The sequence below is a fragment of the Macaca thibetana genome, chromosome 20, assembly GCF_024542745.1.
Source record: "Macaca thibetana thibetana isolate TM-01 chromosome 20, ASM2454274v1, whole genome shotgun sequence".
Taxonomy (NCBI): Eukaryota; Metazoa; Chordata; class Mammalia; order Primates; family Cercopithecidae; genus Macaca; species Macaca thibetana.
Window position 1 is genome coordinate 16,360,810 of NC_065597.1, and position 16,010 is coordinate 16,376,819.

The window sequence follows — 16,010 nt, forward strand, 5'->3', positions numbered from 1 at the left end:
AGACTCTGAGCTTCTTGAGATCAGGGAGGTCCTTATCCTCATTTGTGGCCAGTGCTAATAAACGAATGAATGAATGAACAAATGTAAATCAACAAATGATGATGAGTTTGGCTCTGAACATGTTGAATTTGAGATGACTATAGATATCCAAAAAGTTTGGCAAATGCAGGACTAAAATTTGTGGAAGGGGATTCAGGACTGGAAGCAAGATTTGTGAGTGTGCTGTGGAGATCTTCATTGAAGCCATGAAAAGCAGATGAAAACTCTAAGAGCAGAGCAAAAAGGAAATTGCAGAGGGCTGAAGAGGGCCTCCAGGCACTCACATTTAGAGTCTCTGCAGAGAGAGGAGAGGCTGTGACTTCACAGAGAAGGCATCAGTAGGCGCGCTGGCCAGCTAAGAGCCTGTCATGGCTTGTATCTTTGTCTACACCTTCTGAGCATGGTTCAGCACCACTTGCTTCTGAAGGTCTCTTCTGAATCTTGCTCACTATCAGGTCAGTTGTGCCAAGTGACTACTACTTAATTTCTGACAGTGGAGCTATGCACCAGTGATTGGTTGTTTCTTAGGGTGTGATTCTTTTTAATTAGCTTGTTGATATGAGTTGGGTTCACAGTAGAAGCAGAGGAGATTGGAACCAAGCAGTGTTTCCTGCTAATCTAATAATCAATCTCTAATTGCTACTCTGCTCAAAAAATAAAAAGAAAAGAAAAGGGTGATGAAGAGGCTTAGAGACCGCCTTGCTTCCTGATGGACTCTTCAGCTTCTGACCACTGAGGAAAGACATTGTGTTCAAATGAGATAAACTTAAAAAAAAAAAAACTAAAACTATTACCTCAAGGTCTGGAAAGAAATAAGAAACATAGGCTTACTTTCTCAGACCTATATCTGTCTATCTCACTTCTTCAAATGCATCAGGGAAAACAAAAGGTTAGTTTAGTCCTGGTTGTGTTCCCTGCATATCAAGTATTTTATGGAAGCATTGTTCCTGTTTCAGAGGCTCTTTCAATTTAAAGCAAGGAGATTCAAGATCAAGAGATTAGACCCTGTTCCTAAATTGCCAAGAGGTGATGATTGAATTTAAATAAAATCTTGTGAATAGTATCATGTGAGAAGCAGTTTGACTCAATGTTATAAGAATGACAGACTCAAACCTCTAGAACTACAAGTCCTTCCTCTGTCTTACCACCTGCCAACCATGTGGCCACAGGTTGTGTCCCTTCCTTCACCTTCTCATCATGCTCATCATTTAACAAGGCTGTAGGGTCCGTTGCTCAAGCCTTGAGGAGTTAGTCTTTGGCATCCTGGGCACTGATGTCACTGCACAGTACCAGGCCTGCTTGCTTCCCTCTCTTCCTTGTGATCTGAACAGATGGAGGCTGGTAGCTGCTCCAGGGCTCAGAGGTGGGAGTTTGTCTTTTGAGAGACCCCAAAGGTGTTCATTGGTGGAGAAAGGGAGAGTAATGACCCAGAGTATATTAATCTGTTCTCACGCTGGCAATAAAGACACATCTGAGACTGGGTAATTTATAAAGGAAAGAGGTTTAATGGACTCACAGTTCCACGTGGCTGGGGAGGCCTCATAATCATGGCAGAAGGCGAAAGGCATGTCTTACATGGTGGCAGACAAGAAAGAATGAGAACCAAGTGAACGGGGTTTCCTCTTATGAAACCATCAGATCCCATGAGACTTATTCACTACCATGAGAACAGTATGGGGGAAACCACCCCGTGATTCAATGATCTCCCCCCAGGTCCTCCCACAACATGTGGGAATTATGGGAGCACAATTCAAGTTGAGATTTGGGTGGGGACACAGCCAACCCATATCACAGAGTGACCACAGGCAGAAGAAAGTCCAGTACAGAGGGCTGGGAGGAATTTTTAAAAATCTTTACTTGATAGTTTATTTATATTGTTGAAGCATCCAAAGAATTGTTTTTCTAGTCATTAAAGCATGGGGTGTGTTATCATTGTTTATGTCAAGTTTTTCATTAGCCTGAATTTTTCCATTTATTCCTTACCTAGGGAAGGTAATGGGTTCTGTAGAATACTGATCATCCTCAAGCCACCTGCTTCCATATGGGTTTTTTCCCCTTTGGAAAAGAACTGCAAAGCTGAAGTTCTATTATGCATGTTTTGTGCCTTCCAGAAAATCAAGTGGAATTGGCTACTTTCAGAAATATAATATCCTATTTGTATTGGATGGACTCTGGCTTTACAGAATTTTGACAGTCTCATTCTGTTATTTTTTCTGCTTGGGTCTCTTGGGTACCCTGAGAGAGAGAGATTCAAAGACAAAAAACAGTCCTGAGAATTGAGAGGCCAAGAGTATCATAGGGCAGAAAGAGAGAATTAAGCTTTTGCTTTCCATGGGCATCAAGGAGTCCTCTGAGGAATGGCAGCACAAATGTGCTGGCCTTGTATCTGAACCCTGATGCTGCTGGCTCAGGTCATGCTTTGAAGATGCAGCAATTTTCTGAATACTGAACCCTTGATATTTTCTCAAAAAGAAAGGTCTGAGAATTTAAAGGTATTTACCTAAAGTGCTCCTAGCTGATTGGTGGACGTTAGCGAGCAGGGGAACATTTCTGCTTCTGTTAGCAAATGTCTCCTGGATCAAAGAAAACTTCATCCAGTATCCCTAGGGAAGTTTAAGCCTAATTTAACTAAGCCTTAAAAAGAGAAAGAAACTTGATCATTTCTTTATTATCATGTAAGTAATAGTAAACCATGCTTTGTTGTCATCTAAGCCTGAAGAAAACCTGCTGTTCCAGCAATTCATACTTGAGAGCACAGCTCAAATTTAGTTTACTTTATTTTTCCCAAGCGGGCATAGCATGTGAGCTCAGCAGAACCAGGTTGGGTGGAAGCCCAGATGGCTAGCAAAGAAGAAAGACCCAGCTTTTCACTACACACTCCTTCCACTTCTCCTACTGTTATAGCCTTGAGTCACATTGCAAACATGTGGAAGCTGACTCTTTGGAAATGGAAACCAGAAAGGAGAAAGAAGGACAGGAATGTGCTGAGAGCAAACTGTCCTTGACAAGTCACAGCTTCTCCATCAGTGTGGTTTTCCCACTCCTCAGCCTTTGTTTATCAGAATCATCCTTTCAGATCCTTGCGCTCAGCGACACTTTTTCCAATTGTTTGGTACATTCGCTGTTGTATTGGAGTACCAGTATAGGTGGCAGGAGGCCTGGGAAGCCTTCGAAACAGCATGATTCCTCAGGGCTCATTAATTAAGTTAACAACCTTCCCTGCTAGACAAGACACAGTTCTGTTCTCTCCAGAGAAAGGCATGAACATCACACACAACTATCTCCGCTCTATAGAACCTCAGTGCACTTTTCACTGTATTTGGGTTGGAGGTGAGATCAAGATAGAATACTCCTTTTGTGAAGCTTCCTCTGACAGAAGGTGAAATCTTAGAGCCCTCTCTGAGAAACTTTTATGGTCATATTTTGAGAATCATAACTTAACTTGATTCATAGTTTCTTGTCCCAGGAAAATAATGAAGCAGAAAAATCTCTTTGCGTGTCATGTGTCAATTCGAACTTTTCTCTCAATGATAACTAGGATAGTTTGGCTTCAGTTTTTTAGCTTTCGTTTATTTTTCTGTTTCTCTTTGAGACAACTGCTGTTTGCCCTGGGTGAATTTATAGAGAGCCATGATTTCTCTTACTGATCTGGAAGGATCTAGACAAGCAATTGAGGGTAATGAAACAGATTATAGCTTCTGTAATCTGTGGTTCTTTTTTCTTATTCTTTGATAGAAATGTGGCTTTTGGAGCATGTTTTCATTTCCCAAGAGAAATTTTTTATGTTGATGTTTTTTCTAATATTTAAAGGAAAACTATTAGACAGCTGAAAATATTTGTTTATGTGGTCAAGAACATTTCCATTTGGGTGAAACATGGTAGAATTCATCACCTATTATAGTTACTCTTGACATAATTATTCCCCTCCGCTGCTGTGAACTGACTGGACCCTGGCCTTCACCACAGGATAGCTTGATACAGATCCACCGTGCATTTCTCAAGAGCTGCAATGTACTAATGTTGACTTTGTCATCCAAAGGAACCTCCCATGTGTCACCTTCCAGAAGTGACTGGAAGGATACAAGCATGCAGGGTGCCGGGCTATGTTTGTCAGACAGGAACACCAGGTCTTACGAAGCCTGCTTGAATTGTAGTATTTTTCAGTTTCTTCTGGCATTTTTTTATGATATTGTGAAAAAGGTGAGGCCTGACTCTTTTTATAATTGCAGTGGGTTTAGGGAAGTTAGGGAAAAAAAAATATTACAGTATCTTAGCTCTGCCACTTACTATTGGTCTGGCTTTGGGTAACATACTTCTTTTTGCCTTGATTTTCTTATCTTTAAAGTGATAATACTACTTCACAAGGTGGTAATCATTGAGCTAGTTAATGTGGATAAACACTTAACACAGTGGGGGGAACATGAGCTCTCAGTGGGTGGTTACGAATATTATGATTTGTAGTTAAATACATGTGTCTCTTGTCAGATTAGAGAGTATGATTGGAAAGCATAGCATTTGAGTGGGCAAACACGTGGATCATTCTTCTAAGTGTAAGTTGGGAACTAGAACATAACTATTTTATTTGATAGATAGTTGAGTCATATTGTAAACTACTTTTTAGATAAGCCAGGTAAATTAAATATGTATATAAGTTTCTGTTCTTGCACTTTGGTTTTTTTGGCAAGATTTATAAGAAATAATCTTTCAAAGAAGGAAGGAAGGAGGAAGGAAGGGAGAAACGAAGGAAAGGAGGTAGAGGTATAATAGAGGGGAAGGAAGGCAATTTTTCAAAAAGATTTTTAAGGATTTTCAAGGGAGTTTTTTTAAAGAGCCGCTTTAAGTATTGCTGATACAATTTTTAAAAGGTGAGCACTTTTAAATGACACCTTTCTCGTGATCATATTTATCATCTATCACAAATCAGTGGCTGTTTGTTCATAGACAGCTTTCAGAAAGTCTCAGAACTGTGGCCATCAATTCACTTGGTTGTTTATTCTTGTTCCAGAAGGAAGCATGAAGTTCCATGTCCACAGATATTTAATAATTTGGGTAGAAATCACAATATGGGAATTAGCTTTAGGCTTGAAAATTTAAAGTTGATTTTTTTCTAGCAGGTCACTTTATTAATAACTAAAATGCAATTACTTTACTCATTACGGATCTGAAGGAACATTAAGACCAAGAAGGAAGATAATTACAATAGAACTGAAGGCCATTTTGATAATTCTTTTGAACAAACAAGGTCATAGTCACTTACAGATTCAATCCTATGTACCCAACCTCTCATTTGGAGCAGGAAAACAGGCAGTCATGGGAGAGGGGTCACATGTAGAAGACTTGCAGAATGGGGGACGCAGATCTGTGTGATGGGGCAGGTTTTGTAGAACTGGGAAGAAGGGATATTGATGTCAGAGCCAGGAAGGAAATTTCTGGATGTTTTGATTTTCAGAAACGTTAGAACTGAGTAATAAAGAAAGAAAGATTTTTTTTCAGAGACATAAATGACATGGAATTTAATTTCAGAAGTGTTAAAGAAGTCATATGAAATCTTTCAAATATATGAAACTGGAAGTGGGGTCTGAAGTTGAGGCTTATTACCTATTTCTGAGGTTTGCTTTCCTATTTGATAGAAAATGCTATATTGAGTTTTTGCTGTAAGGAAATAGAAGTTCTTTCTCTTTTACTTAAATCCCAACTGAAAAGTAGAAATATCTTGCATGTTCCTAACTTCTTCAAATGAAATAACATTGAAGCATCCCTCTGTGAGAGGAAACTGAATGAGCATGCTGTTTTCAGATACACATAACCCTCTTGATACACGGTACCTGCTTCAAGCCCAGGCGAGGAGTTTATAATACATCGGGTTTGTCCTTCCTTTATCTCTCAGGCTCAGTGAAGGCTGCAAGTTACAAGTGGATGTCGCAGGCAGAATAAGACAGCTGCAGCCCACAATAAGTAAGCACTGAGCCCACAGCTCCATTTGCTCAGTCTGAACCCTGTGGATTCAGATTTCTTTGCGCTGGTCTTCCCACCAAGCAGAAGGGCTTCTCCATCTCCCAGGAGCGTCCATATCGGATGATCTCTCACTGATGGCTTCTGAATGTCAACGCTCCCTCCCCTGGGGAGATTCCAGTCACTTCTCTGAAGTGTGTCTATCACCACTCACTCACATCCCACCAGTTCTGCTAATCATACCTCTTTAATGATGGCAGTCCAAGAGTGTTTCTGAGAGAAACTGAAGTGTGTTACCTTCTTCCGCACATGGACTCTGGATACTTTTGAAAGCATTCCCAGTCCGCTTCAAACCATAAGACCCTTGACTTGCCCATTTGTACTGAGCTTATATGATTTCCAGTGGGGGCCGCTTCCTATGATTCTGGTGAGACTTCCCTACCCTGGGTTCCCTCAGGATCTAAGATAGCCCCTGGCCCTTTGGTCAATCCATTTGTGTAGGAGCAGGTTAGCTGTGTCCATTCTGTTTACCCAAACAGAGCAGAGTATAAACCCACCAAAGGAATGTGTTTGTGTCACGGGTGAGTAAGGAGCCCAGGATTTCAGTAGTCCTGAGATGAGATACCTACTGATACGCCAGTTATTGGCTGAGCTGCCTCATCTCCTGGCCCCCTTAGTCAAATCTAGCCATGAGTGTTTCCAACACTCCATATCACTAAAACCCCCACCACCAATCAAAAGGGGCCAGGTATTTATCATTTATCAGAAGAAAACAGATACTTATTTCAAGATTTAGAAGGGCGCCACAGTGAAATGCCTAAATAAATGAAAGTGCTCAGGACTTCTGTGTTCCCCATATGATCTCATAGGTGTCTTTTGGCTCTACAGTTGTGTGACTTTTGAGGTTCTGGATGAGGATAAAATGGTAGAAGTAGGTTGCAGAGATGAATAGGTGTCTGCTACTGACTACACAACGTGCAAACTGAGTAGACATGGCAGATTCAACAAATATTTCTTGAGCACCTGCTAAGAGCCATGAAGAATGAAGTCTCCTTGAGGGTCGTTGCTGTTCGGCCCCTACCCAAACCAGGGATGGCTTACTCTGGTCTGGGCTGGGCTAGAATGGCAACCACCCTCAGGGAGACTTCATTCTCACAGGCTGATCTGGGGATGTGAGGTCTAAAGGAAACTAGGATGTATAAGACATTTTAAAAAGTATATTCAGTGACTGTTCACTGTCTACCCAATGTGTTCCCAGTACCAGGGCTTCAGAGAAACAGAAAGATGTGGGCCGTGACTGCAGGGAACTCATACCTTAGCCTTTAGCGGGATGATAAACATGTATACAAACATTTTACAGCATATGTGGTAAGTGCTGTGTCTATATAAATACAGCCCAGAGGAGTCACAGAGGATGAAGTATTTGACTTCCTTGGTGGAGACACCATGTTCTTAACTTTTGAGGTGACAGCATAAGAAAACATTCTTATTCTATAAAAATAGAGCAATGGCCCGAGGTATCATACCTGCATGATTTTACAGCCCTCTCTGCTACCCCTTAAGCCCTTGTGCCTCCCTCATTCTGAAGTCAGGAGAGACACTGCCTGCAGAGTACACTGATCAGACTGATTGTGTTAATAAATAAACCCAAATTGACTCTAGATTTTTATTTTCCCCCTCTTGTTTGATGTCTGCATTTTTAAACCATTTTATTCCTTTTGAAATTATTTATTCCAGAAGTATGTTCATTTCTAGCCAGACTGCAAATAGAGAATGCACCAGGGACTGTCTGGAGCTGGAGCCTAATTATTTATCAGGTTGTCTTTCCTTAGTTTTCTATTTAGCTGGCGGGACTGTTTATAGATTTCTGGATGTGTTGATCGTTTATGTTCATTTGGCCCTATTTAAAAAATCATACAAAAAACACACACATCTTTTCCCCTTTTCAAGACTTTCATCTTAGTCCTTCTAAGTAGTACAAAAATAACATCGATCATAGTAGTCAGTTACTTACTGAGTTCTGACTGAGCATGGGGCAAAGTGTTTGACTTGCATGACTTCGTCAGACCTCACGAACCCCTTTGAGGCAAGTGCTATCAGGATCTCCTTTTACAGCCTTGAGAAGCTAATGCAGAGGCTGCAGATTACGTAGTTAAAAAAATTAAAGTATACTTAACAAGGAGATTCTGATACATTGCATTTTGCATTACCATTTTAAAACTTGGTTTCCTGATTCTGACTTTTGGGTGGTTCCAATTAAAGGGAGAAATGCCGCACTGGAGTAGAAGCAGGGTTTGACCGAGCTATTCTTCTACCTCGGGCCATTGCTTTGTTTTTATAGAATAAGAATGTTTTCTTATGCTGTCACCTCAAAAGTTAAGAACATGGTGTCTTCACCAAGGAAGTCAAGTACTTCATCCTCTGTGACCCCTCTGGGCTGTATTTATATAGACACAGCACTTACCACATATACTGTAAAATGTTTGTATACATGTTTATCATCCCGCTAAGGGCTAAGGTATGAGTTCCCTGCAGTCACGGCCCACACCTTTCTGCTTCTCTGAAGCCCTGGTACTGGGAACACATTGGGCAGACAGTGAATAGTCACTGAATATACATTTTAAAATGTCTTATACATCCTAATTTCCTTTAGTAACTCATTATATGTTCATAAAGTCACTGAAGTTACCTTTGAAGTTTGTTTCCAATTTGTACCACCTCATAAGTTATCAAGAAGTGTATGTTTACTGTCTGCTGGGTGAAAGAATGCTTTCTTGTATTTATTAGAAAAATGTTCCCTTTAAGTTTCCTGGAATTGAACCCTTGTACACTGTTGGTGGGAATGTAGATTGGTACAGACATTATGGAAAACAGTATAGAGATTCCTCAAAAAATCAAATACAGAACTGTCATGTGATCCCACAATCCCTCATCTGGGTATATCCCCAAAGGAAATGAAATCAGGATCTTGAAGAGATCTCTGCACCCCCATGTTCATTGCAGCATTATTCACAACGGCCAAGTTATGGCAGCAACCTAAGTGTCCAGCAACAGATGAATGAAAAAAGAAGTGTATACATACAATGGAATATTATTCACTCTTACTAAGAAGGCGTTCCTGCCACTTATGACTACATGGATGAAACTGGAGGACATTGTGCTAAGTGAAATAAGCCAGACACAGAAAGACAAATACCATATGATCTCACTTATTTGTGTGTGAAATCTTTAAAAAAAGGTCAAACTCATAGAGACAGTTTGGTAAGAGATTGGTGGTTACCAGGCATCAAAGGGTGGGGTGGGGGGGAAATGGGGAGATGTTGGTCAAAGGGTACAAACTTGTAGTTATAAGTTCTGGAAACCTAATGTAGTGCATGGTGACTATAGTTAATAATAATGTATGATATACTGGGCATTTTCTAAGACAGTAGACAGACCAGGTGCTCTTACCACACACACACAAGTTAACTATGTGAGGAGATAGATGTGTTCATTTCCTTGACTGCAGTAATCATTTCACTATGCAAATATATATCAAAACATGTTGTATACCTTAAACATATACAATTTTATGAAAAAAAATTTCATAGAGTTATAATATAATAACACTTAAAAGCAGTGTCTTTCTTTTGTCATATTATTTTTCAATGATTCTTTCATGTTTTTCAGGAAGGTGATGTCTGGCCCAACTCATCAGCTGAAATCACCGTGTACTTTAACCCACTAGAAGCCAGGCTCTATCAACAGACCATTTACTGCGACATTTCAGGTAGTGACCTTCTCCAAGTGGTAAACTCAGGTAACCAGGCACCCAGAGCATAAAGTGTGGTGCCTGTGTGTGTGTGTGTGTGTGCACGCGCGCGTTCACATGTGCATGGCAGAGCACGATATTGATTAGGGGAATTATGGATCCAAGCCCTGCCCCTCTCACTTCTTTCTAGAACAGATCAAACTTTAAAGTACTTCACAGTTGTGGTGGCGTGTAGAGAAAATGGAAACTATATTAGTCCATTTTCATACTGCTGATAATAACTGCCCGAGACTGGGTAATTGATAAAAGAAAGAGGTTTAACTGACTCACAGTTCAGCACGACTGGGGAGACCTCAGAAGACTTACAATCATGGTGGAAGGCAAAGAGGAAGCAAGGCAACTTCTTCACAAGGCAGTAGGAGGGAGAAGTGCTGAGCAAAGGAGGAAAGAGCCCCTTATAAAACCATCAGATCTCATGAGAAGTCCCTATCACAAAAACAACATGGGGGAAACTGCCCCCATGATTCAGTTACCTCCACATGGTCTTTCCCTTGACACGTGGGAATTATGGGGATTATAATTCAAGATGAGATTTGGGTGGGGACACAAAGCCTAACCATATCAGGGACCGTGACTGTTAGAGCAGTAAAAATATTGCTTGTGACAAATTCCCACAATCTCCTTTTTTATTCCTTTTATAGTATTGGGTTACTAATTTTTTCTTTTTAAGTTTTACCAAAATAATTCCAAGTGGGATGGGAAGGCAGCCTGGCAGAGGCCAGAGCAACCAGAAGGGTGTACAGGTGAGATGGCAACCTGGAGACTTGATACGTACAAGGAAATAAGCAGAAAAGTCAATACATTGAGGATGATGGGAGCCAGTATTTCTCACTCTTGGAGGAAGCAGATACAAACATGGAAAAGAGGGTGAAGCCAAACTCTTTGAAATTGGAATGGAATTAGAGTTGTCAATGTGAACTCAGAGTTGTTGAGTTCATACTGACATGTATGGATAGATATAAAAATAAATATACATGTAAATGTGTGTATATGCATGTGTACATGCCTATGTGTATATCCTAACTAGGTCCGTTGAGAAGTCCTGGAAGCTTTGAGACTCTATAGCAGTGAGCACACCAATCACCCAAAGCTTGGTTTCTAAATGCCACTTATCAGTGAAAGGAACTGGTTAACTCCAGGACCAAGGTAGGGAAAGAACAAGATGAGCCTGGATTATCTCCTTTGCTAGACAGTAAGGAAGTGCTCAAAGAATGATAGGCACATGTCGAAATGACACAGAAGCCAGCAAAGAAACTCCCACTGACCATATTTGGAATGAGTCAAAAATCAAAATAATAATACTAATAGGTTATTATAATCCATTGAATAAATAGAAATTTTTGAATCCATTTAGTGTACCATTTGGCAGTCATCATTACAATAACCAATTCAGGTAAAAAGCATCAATGGATATTAAGAAAATGGGTGAAAGTGGGGCATGGAATAGTTTCAAAACATCTTTCCTCAAAATGCTTTTATAAAGGGGAGAAAACTAACTTTGCAGTGAAGAAGCCTGGGAGATGCTATCTTAGTTTATCCCAGTAAGCAAATCAACCTCTCAGACCACACGCCAGGATGCAGTGAGAACACAGCGTCCCATCTATGACATCAAGGCCAAGATACATAAATTGGATCTAATCAGGAAGAAGCATCAGGCAATCCCAAATTGAAGAACAAAATAAAATGACCAGCCTGTAATCTTTAGAAATATCGAGGTCATGAGGGCCGGGCACAGTGACTCCCGGGTATAATCTCAGCACTTTCGGAGGCTGAGGTGGGAGAACTTCTTGAGTCCAGGAATTCAAGATGGTCCTGGGAAACATAGTGAGACCCCGTCTCTACAATAAATTAAAAACGTAGTCAGGTGTGGTGGCACGTGCCTGTAGTCCTAGCTACTTGGTAGACCAAAGTGGGAGGATCACTTGAGCCCAGAAGTCTGAGGCTGCAGTAAGCTGTGATTGCACCACGGCTGGCCAGCCTGGATGACAGAGTGAGACCCTGTCTCAAAAGAAAAAAAAAATCAAGGTCATGAAAGTCAAGAAATCCTGAAGAACTGTTCCAGGTTGAAGGAGACTAGAGAGACGTGGTAACTGGGTGCAATATGTGATCCTGGATTGGGCCCTTTGCTATAAAGGACATTAGTGGCCATGGGATAGATATTTAATAGAAGTTCTTGTACTACTCTGGAAACCTTTCTGCATTTTAAAAATGTTTCAGAATTGCGTTTAAATGCCAATGCCAATAAATAAGTAAAACATGTAGAGAGTAAAATTATGAAGCTAAATAGTAGTCTGTGCCACCAGTGCTACTTCCAAGAAGTTCTTTTGGCTGTTTCTTGTGATGGTGGTTTCCCTTGCCAGCTCTATGCTTGCATCGCTATTGGTGGATTTATTAACTTTGTACATTTTCTTTTGACTCTCCAGTGTGAAAGATGAGGGTTTAGTCCACTTATCGGTTCCTAGGTTTTTCCCCTTCCTAAGTTTATTGAGTTAGGATTTACATGCAGCGAAATTCATCGTTGTTTGCAGCATGGTTCTGTGAATTTTGACAAACCTAAATAGTCATGTAACCACCAAAATCGAGATGTAGAAATGTGTATCTGAGTTAAAGCTCCCTATGCTCCTTTGCAGACAATCCTGTCCCCCAACCTCAGCCCCTGACAACCCAATTATTTCATTTTATTTTATGAGCTTTATTTATAGCCTTAAATAATACACTTAAACCTGTATGTTTTGTTCCATCAACTTTACATTATCTCTTGATATGTAAGGATTTTGGTGCCTATAATTAGGTTAGCCCTGACTAAGTCCACTAGCCTTCTCCCTCTAGCCTCTGTGAGCTGTTCCATTTTTATATAATCATTATTGATAACCATTGTTAGGTCTTCTTACATAAATATTATACATCGAAGAGCCAAATAGGTTCTGGGATTACATTTTATCCTGTTTGTTCACTGCTCTGGTTCCTAGTCACTCAAAGAATGTCCCTAAGGTCTATGTCAAGTATGTTTTTTCTTTACCAATTTATCAGTTACTCACAATTATGCCTCATTTTAGTTTACTTCTTAACTGACTCTTTTGTACAGCTTTTGATTCCCCCCACCCGTGGTTTCTAATTCCTTATTTCTTCACTCCTATCTAATTTTATAATTCATTCTCTTCTTCTCTTTGAAGACACTGATCAGAGCCTATCAGCTTCTTATTTTAATTCAGATCAGTCACCTCCTGAATGAACAGTTGTTATCCAGGAATTTAAAAAAATATTTCTGTGTGTTCAGTCACACCTTTTCATTCTCAGTCTACTCAAGTAACTTCCTTAGAAATTATATATATATATATATATATATAAAAAATGTGTATATAAATATATAGAGCTGGAAACTTTGATCCTTGAATGCCCAAAAATACCTTATTTTGCCTTCATACTCACTTGGTAGTTTAACTGACTATAGGATCCCAGGTTCAAAATCATTTCTCCTCAGAACACTGGAGACCTTGTGACTACTTGATTGTAAAAATTCCAAAGCCTGAGGTCATCTAATGTCCATTCTTTTATAGACAGCCTTTTCTTTATTTCTGGATGTTTTGGGGGCCTTCTTTCCATATTTGGGGTCTGAAATGTGATGAAGTCATGTCCGGGAGTGGATTTTTCTTATTCATCCTCCTCAGCCTTCTACAGGCCATTTGAATCTGATGACTCCCATCACTTCAGCTCTAAGAAATTTTATTGTGTTGACCGGATGCGGTGGCTCAAGCCTGTAATCCCAGCACCTTGGGAGGCCGAGTTGGGCGGATCACGAGGTCAGGAGATCGAGACCATCCTGGCTAACACGGTGAAACCCCATCTCTACTAAAAAATACAAAAAACTAGCCGGGTGCGGTGGCGGGCCCCTGTAGTCCCAGCTACTCAGGAGGCTGAGGCAGGAGACTGGCGTGAACCCAGGAGGCGGAGCTTGCAGTGAGCTGAGATCCGGCCACTGCACTCCAGCCTGGGCGACAGAGCGAGACTCCGTCTCAAAAAAAAAAAGAAATTTTACTGTGTCTTTGATATTCTTTCCTCCATTTTTTTTTCATTTTATTCATCTGGAAAACCTATGAATCCAATGTTAGACCTGGAAGATTGATCATTTGTTGTCAAAGAACAAGATTTTAATCATCAAACACTACTAAGAAATAACACTAAATATAATTCAAGGCTATGCCTAGAGAAATACTGATGTTCATGAATCAAGAAAGATGGCAGGTGCATGCTGTGTAGCTGCAGCTCTCCGCAGCCACCAGCACACCTGTGGCCAGCACCTGTGGCATCATTCCTGATGTGCAGAGCCACCGCTCTGAACTTAAATAGTCTGCTTGGTACCTTACTGCTATTCAGTTATTCAAATGGCAGTTTTCCCTTTTATACAGATGACAACAACAAACCCAAATTACTCTGACTCAAATTGTTTCCTTTTGCAGTTGAGACTTTCCTTGCCTGTCTTGAACAGGTTCAAGAAAGCATTTTGCCACGGTGGTTTCAGGGCATCTTCCATTTTGGAACTTTCTTGGTACCGCTTGCAGAGGTACAAGCGGATGTTAATCAAAAACTTGGAATGTTTTCTTTTTTGCAGTCAAGGTCAAGCACTGAACTTTAGCGTTTGCCAGTTGCTTTGCAAGACACATAGCTCAGTTTTTTCTGAATACTTCCTAGCAATCTTTCATTTCTGCAATCATATTTTCAATATTCAAGACCTCTTTTGTTCTGTATTCCTGTTTCATAACTAAGTGTTCTTTTATGGATGCAACTTCTTCTCATTAATCTGGGGTAATCATTTGAATTTTAATTTCTTAAAAAATAAATCTTATGTTCTCCGAATTGCCCATAATGTCAGCTGTTTGTCTTTCATGCTTTCATGGGGTTCCTTTCAATGCCTTCTGGTCCATGGTCATTCATTCGTATATAAGAATGAGAAAATGGCTTTCATGTTGATGGTAGCTAGTGCTGCTTACCCCTGCTGTTGTATATCTAGGTTTCCCAGGAAAGTATGGCTGATGTGTTTGTGAAGAGTATAAGAGTGCACTGTCAGCAAGAATGCACATCATTTGCATCCTTCAAGTGCAAAAATTCCCCTGTTCTGCCACAACCTGCTGTTTTCAGTCCATGTCTATGCAGTCACTTTTTTTCTGTGTAAAAGAGGCTCAGGCAGTCTAAGAATGTGCAGAAGGATGGGCCAGGGGGCCCAAGCCTATACTACCCTGCACCTCCCCCAGGTGTGTGTCTTCTCCTGATGATGTTTCCCTCACCTTCCCTCGATATAACCATCACCTCGACTTTTATGATAGTTGTTTTCTTGCTTTCATGTATAATTTTACCACCTACATATTCATCCATAAGCAAAATAGTATAGTTTTGCCTGTTTCGGAAGTTGATATATTGATACGTATTTTTGAAACTGATACACATATATACAGGACTCATCCTGTATATCTTATGCTGCTAGCACCAAGAAAATAAAGCTGCTCAATAAATGTTGATTAAATAAATAAGCAAATAACTGGAAAAAAAAATGACTGAGTGAGTGAATCCCGGTTTGATCTGACCTCTCCCTTGCATGTGAGTGTAGAATTCTCCAGATGTCCCCAGAATGAATGCAGAATGGACTAGGAGTTTTTGGATTGATGTGAGTCTGTCTCCATCCTGCAGACCAGCATCACCTGCAATGGACAGCCTAATAGGGTCTAGAGGAAATGTTAGCACAGCAGTGTCAGACGTGGGTTGGAAATGCTCCAGTGGCCCCCATGGCACAGGTGGTGGGACCTCCCTCCCATCTGCAGCTCCCTGTGGACGTCGTGCTTGGCCCTCTTTCAAGGGGTTGGCTACTCTCCAGGAGGTTCCCAATCATTACACAACGAGTGAGATTTCCCTATTGTTTAGTTTGTAATTCTGAATTCTCCCACACAATTCACATCCTGGGTAAGCTGAAAAGTATAATTTTCCATCTGCACGACATTCTTCTTTATTTTATTAGTGGATTATTAAAAGATACGCTTGCCAGGGAAGGGCTTTGCTTACATAGTAATTCCATATTATCTTCCCTGTAAATTCTGTGCAATTCTCTGTGTCTTTTCAAGAGCTGACGATGATTCCTTACTATTATCTTCAATGAGTTGGTAAAACCTGTTGGTCTTAGGTCACTAAGAAATACTTGTTAGACAGATAAAAATGCTCC

At 40.5% G+C, this 16,010-nt stretch overlaps 1 protein-coding gene across 3 annotated transcripts in view; it reads left to right on the top strand.

Annotated features, from left to right (window-relative positions):
• Positions 1-16,010, top strand: part of HYDIN (HYDIN axonemal central pair apparatus protein) — a 463,051-nt gene that overhangs the window by 146,751 nt on the left and 300,290 nt on the right. For all 3 annotated transcript variants that reach the window (XM_050772650.1, XM_050772651.1, XM_050772652.1), the window contains one exon: positions 9,661-9,760. In XM_050772650.1, coding sequence (XP_050628607.1) covers positions 9,661-9,760 — 100 coding nt within the window. The remainder of the gene's footprint in view (positions 1-9,660; positions 9,761-16,010) is intronic.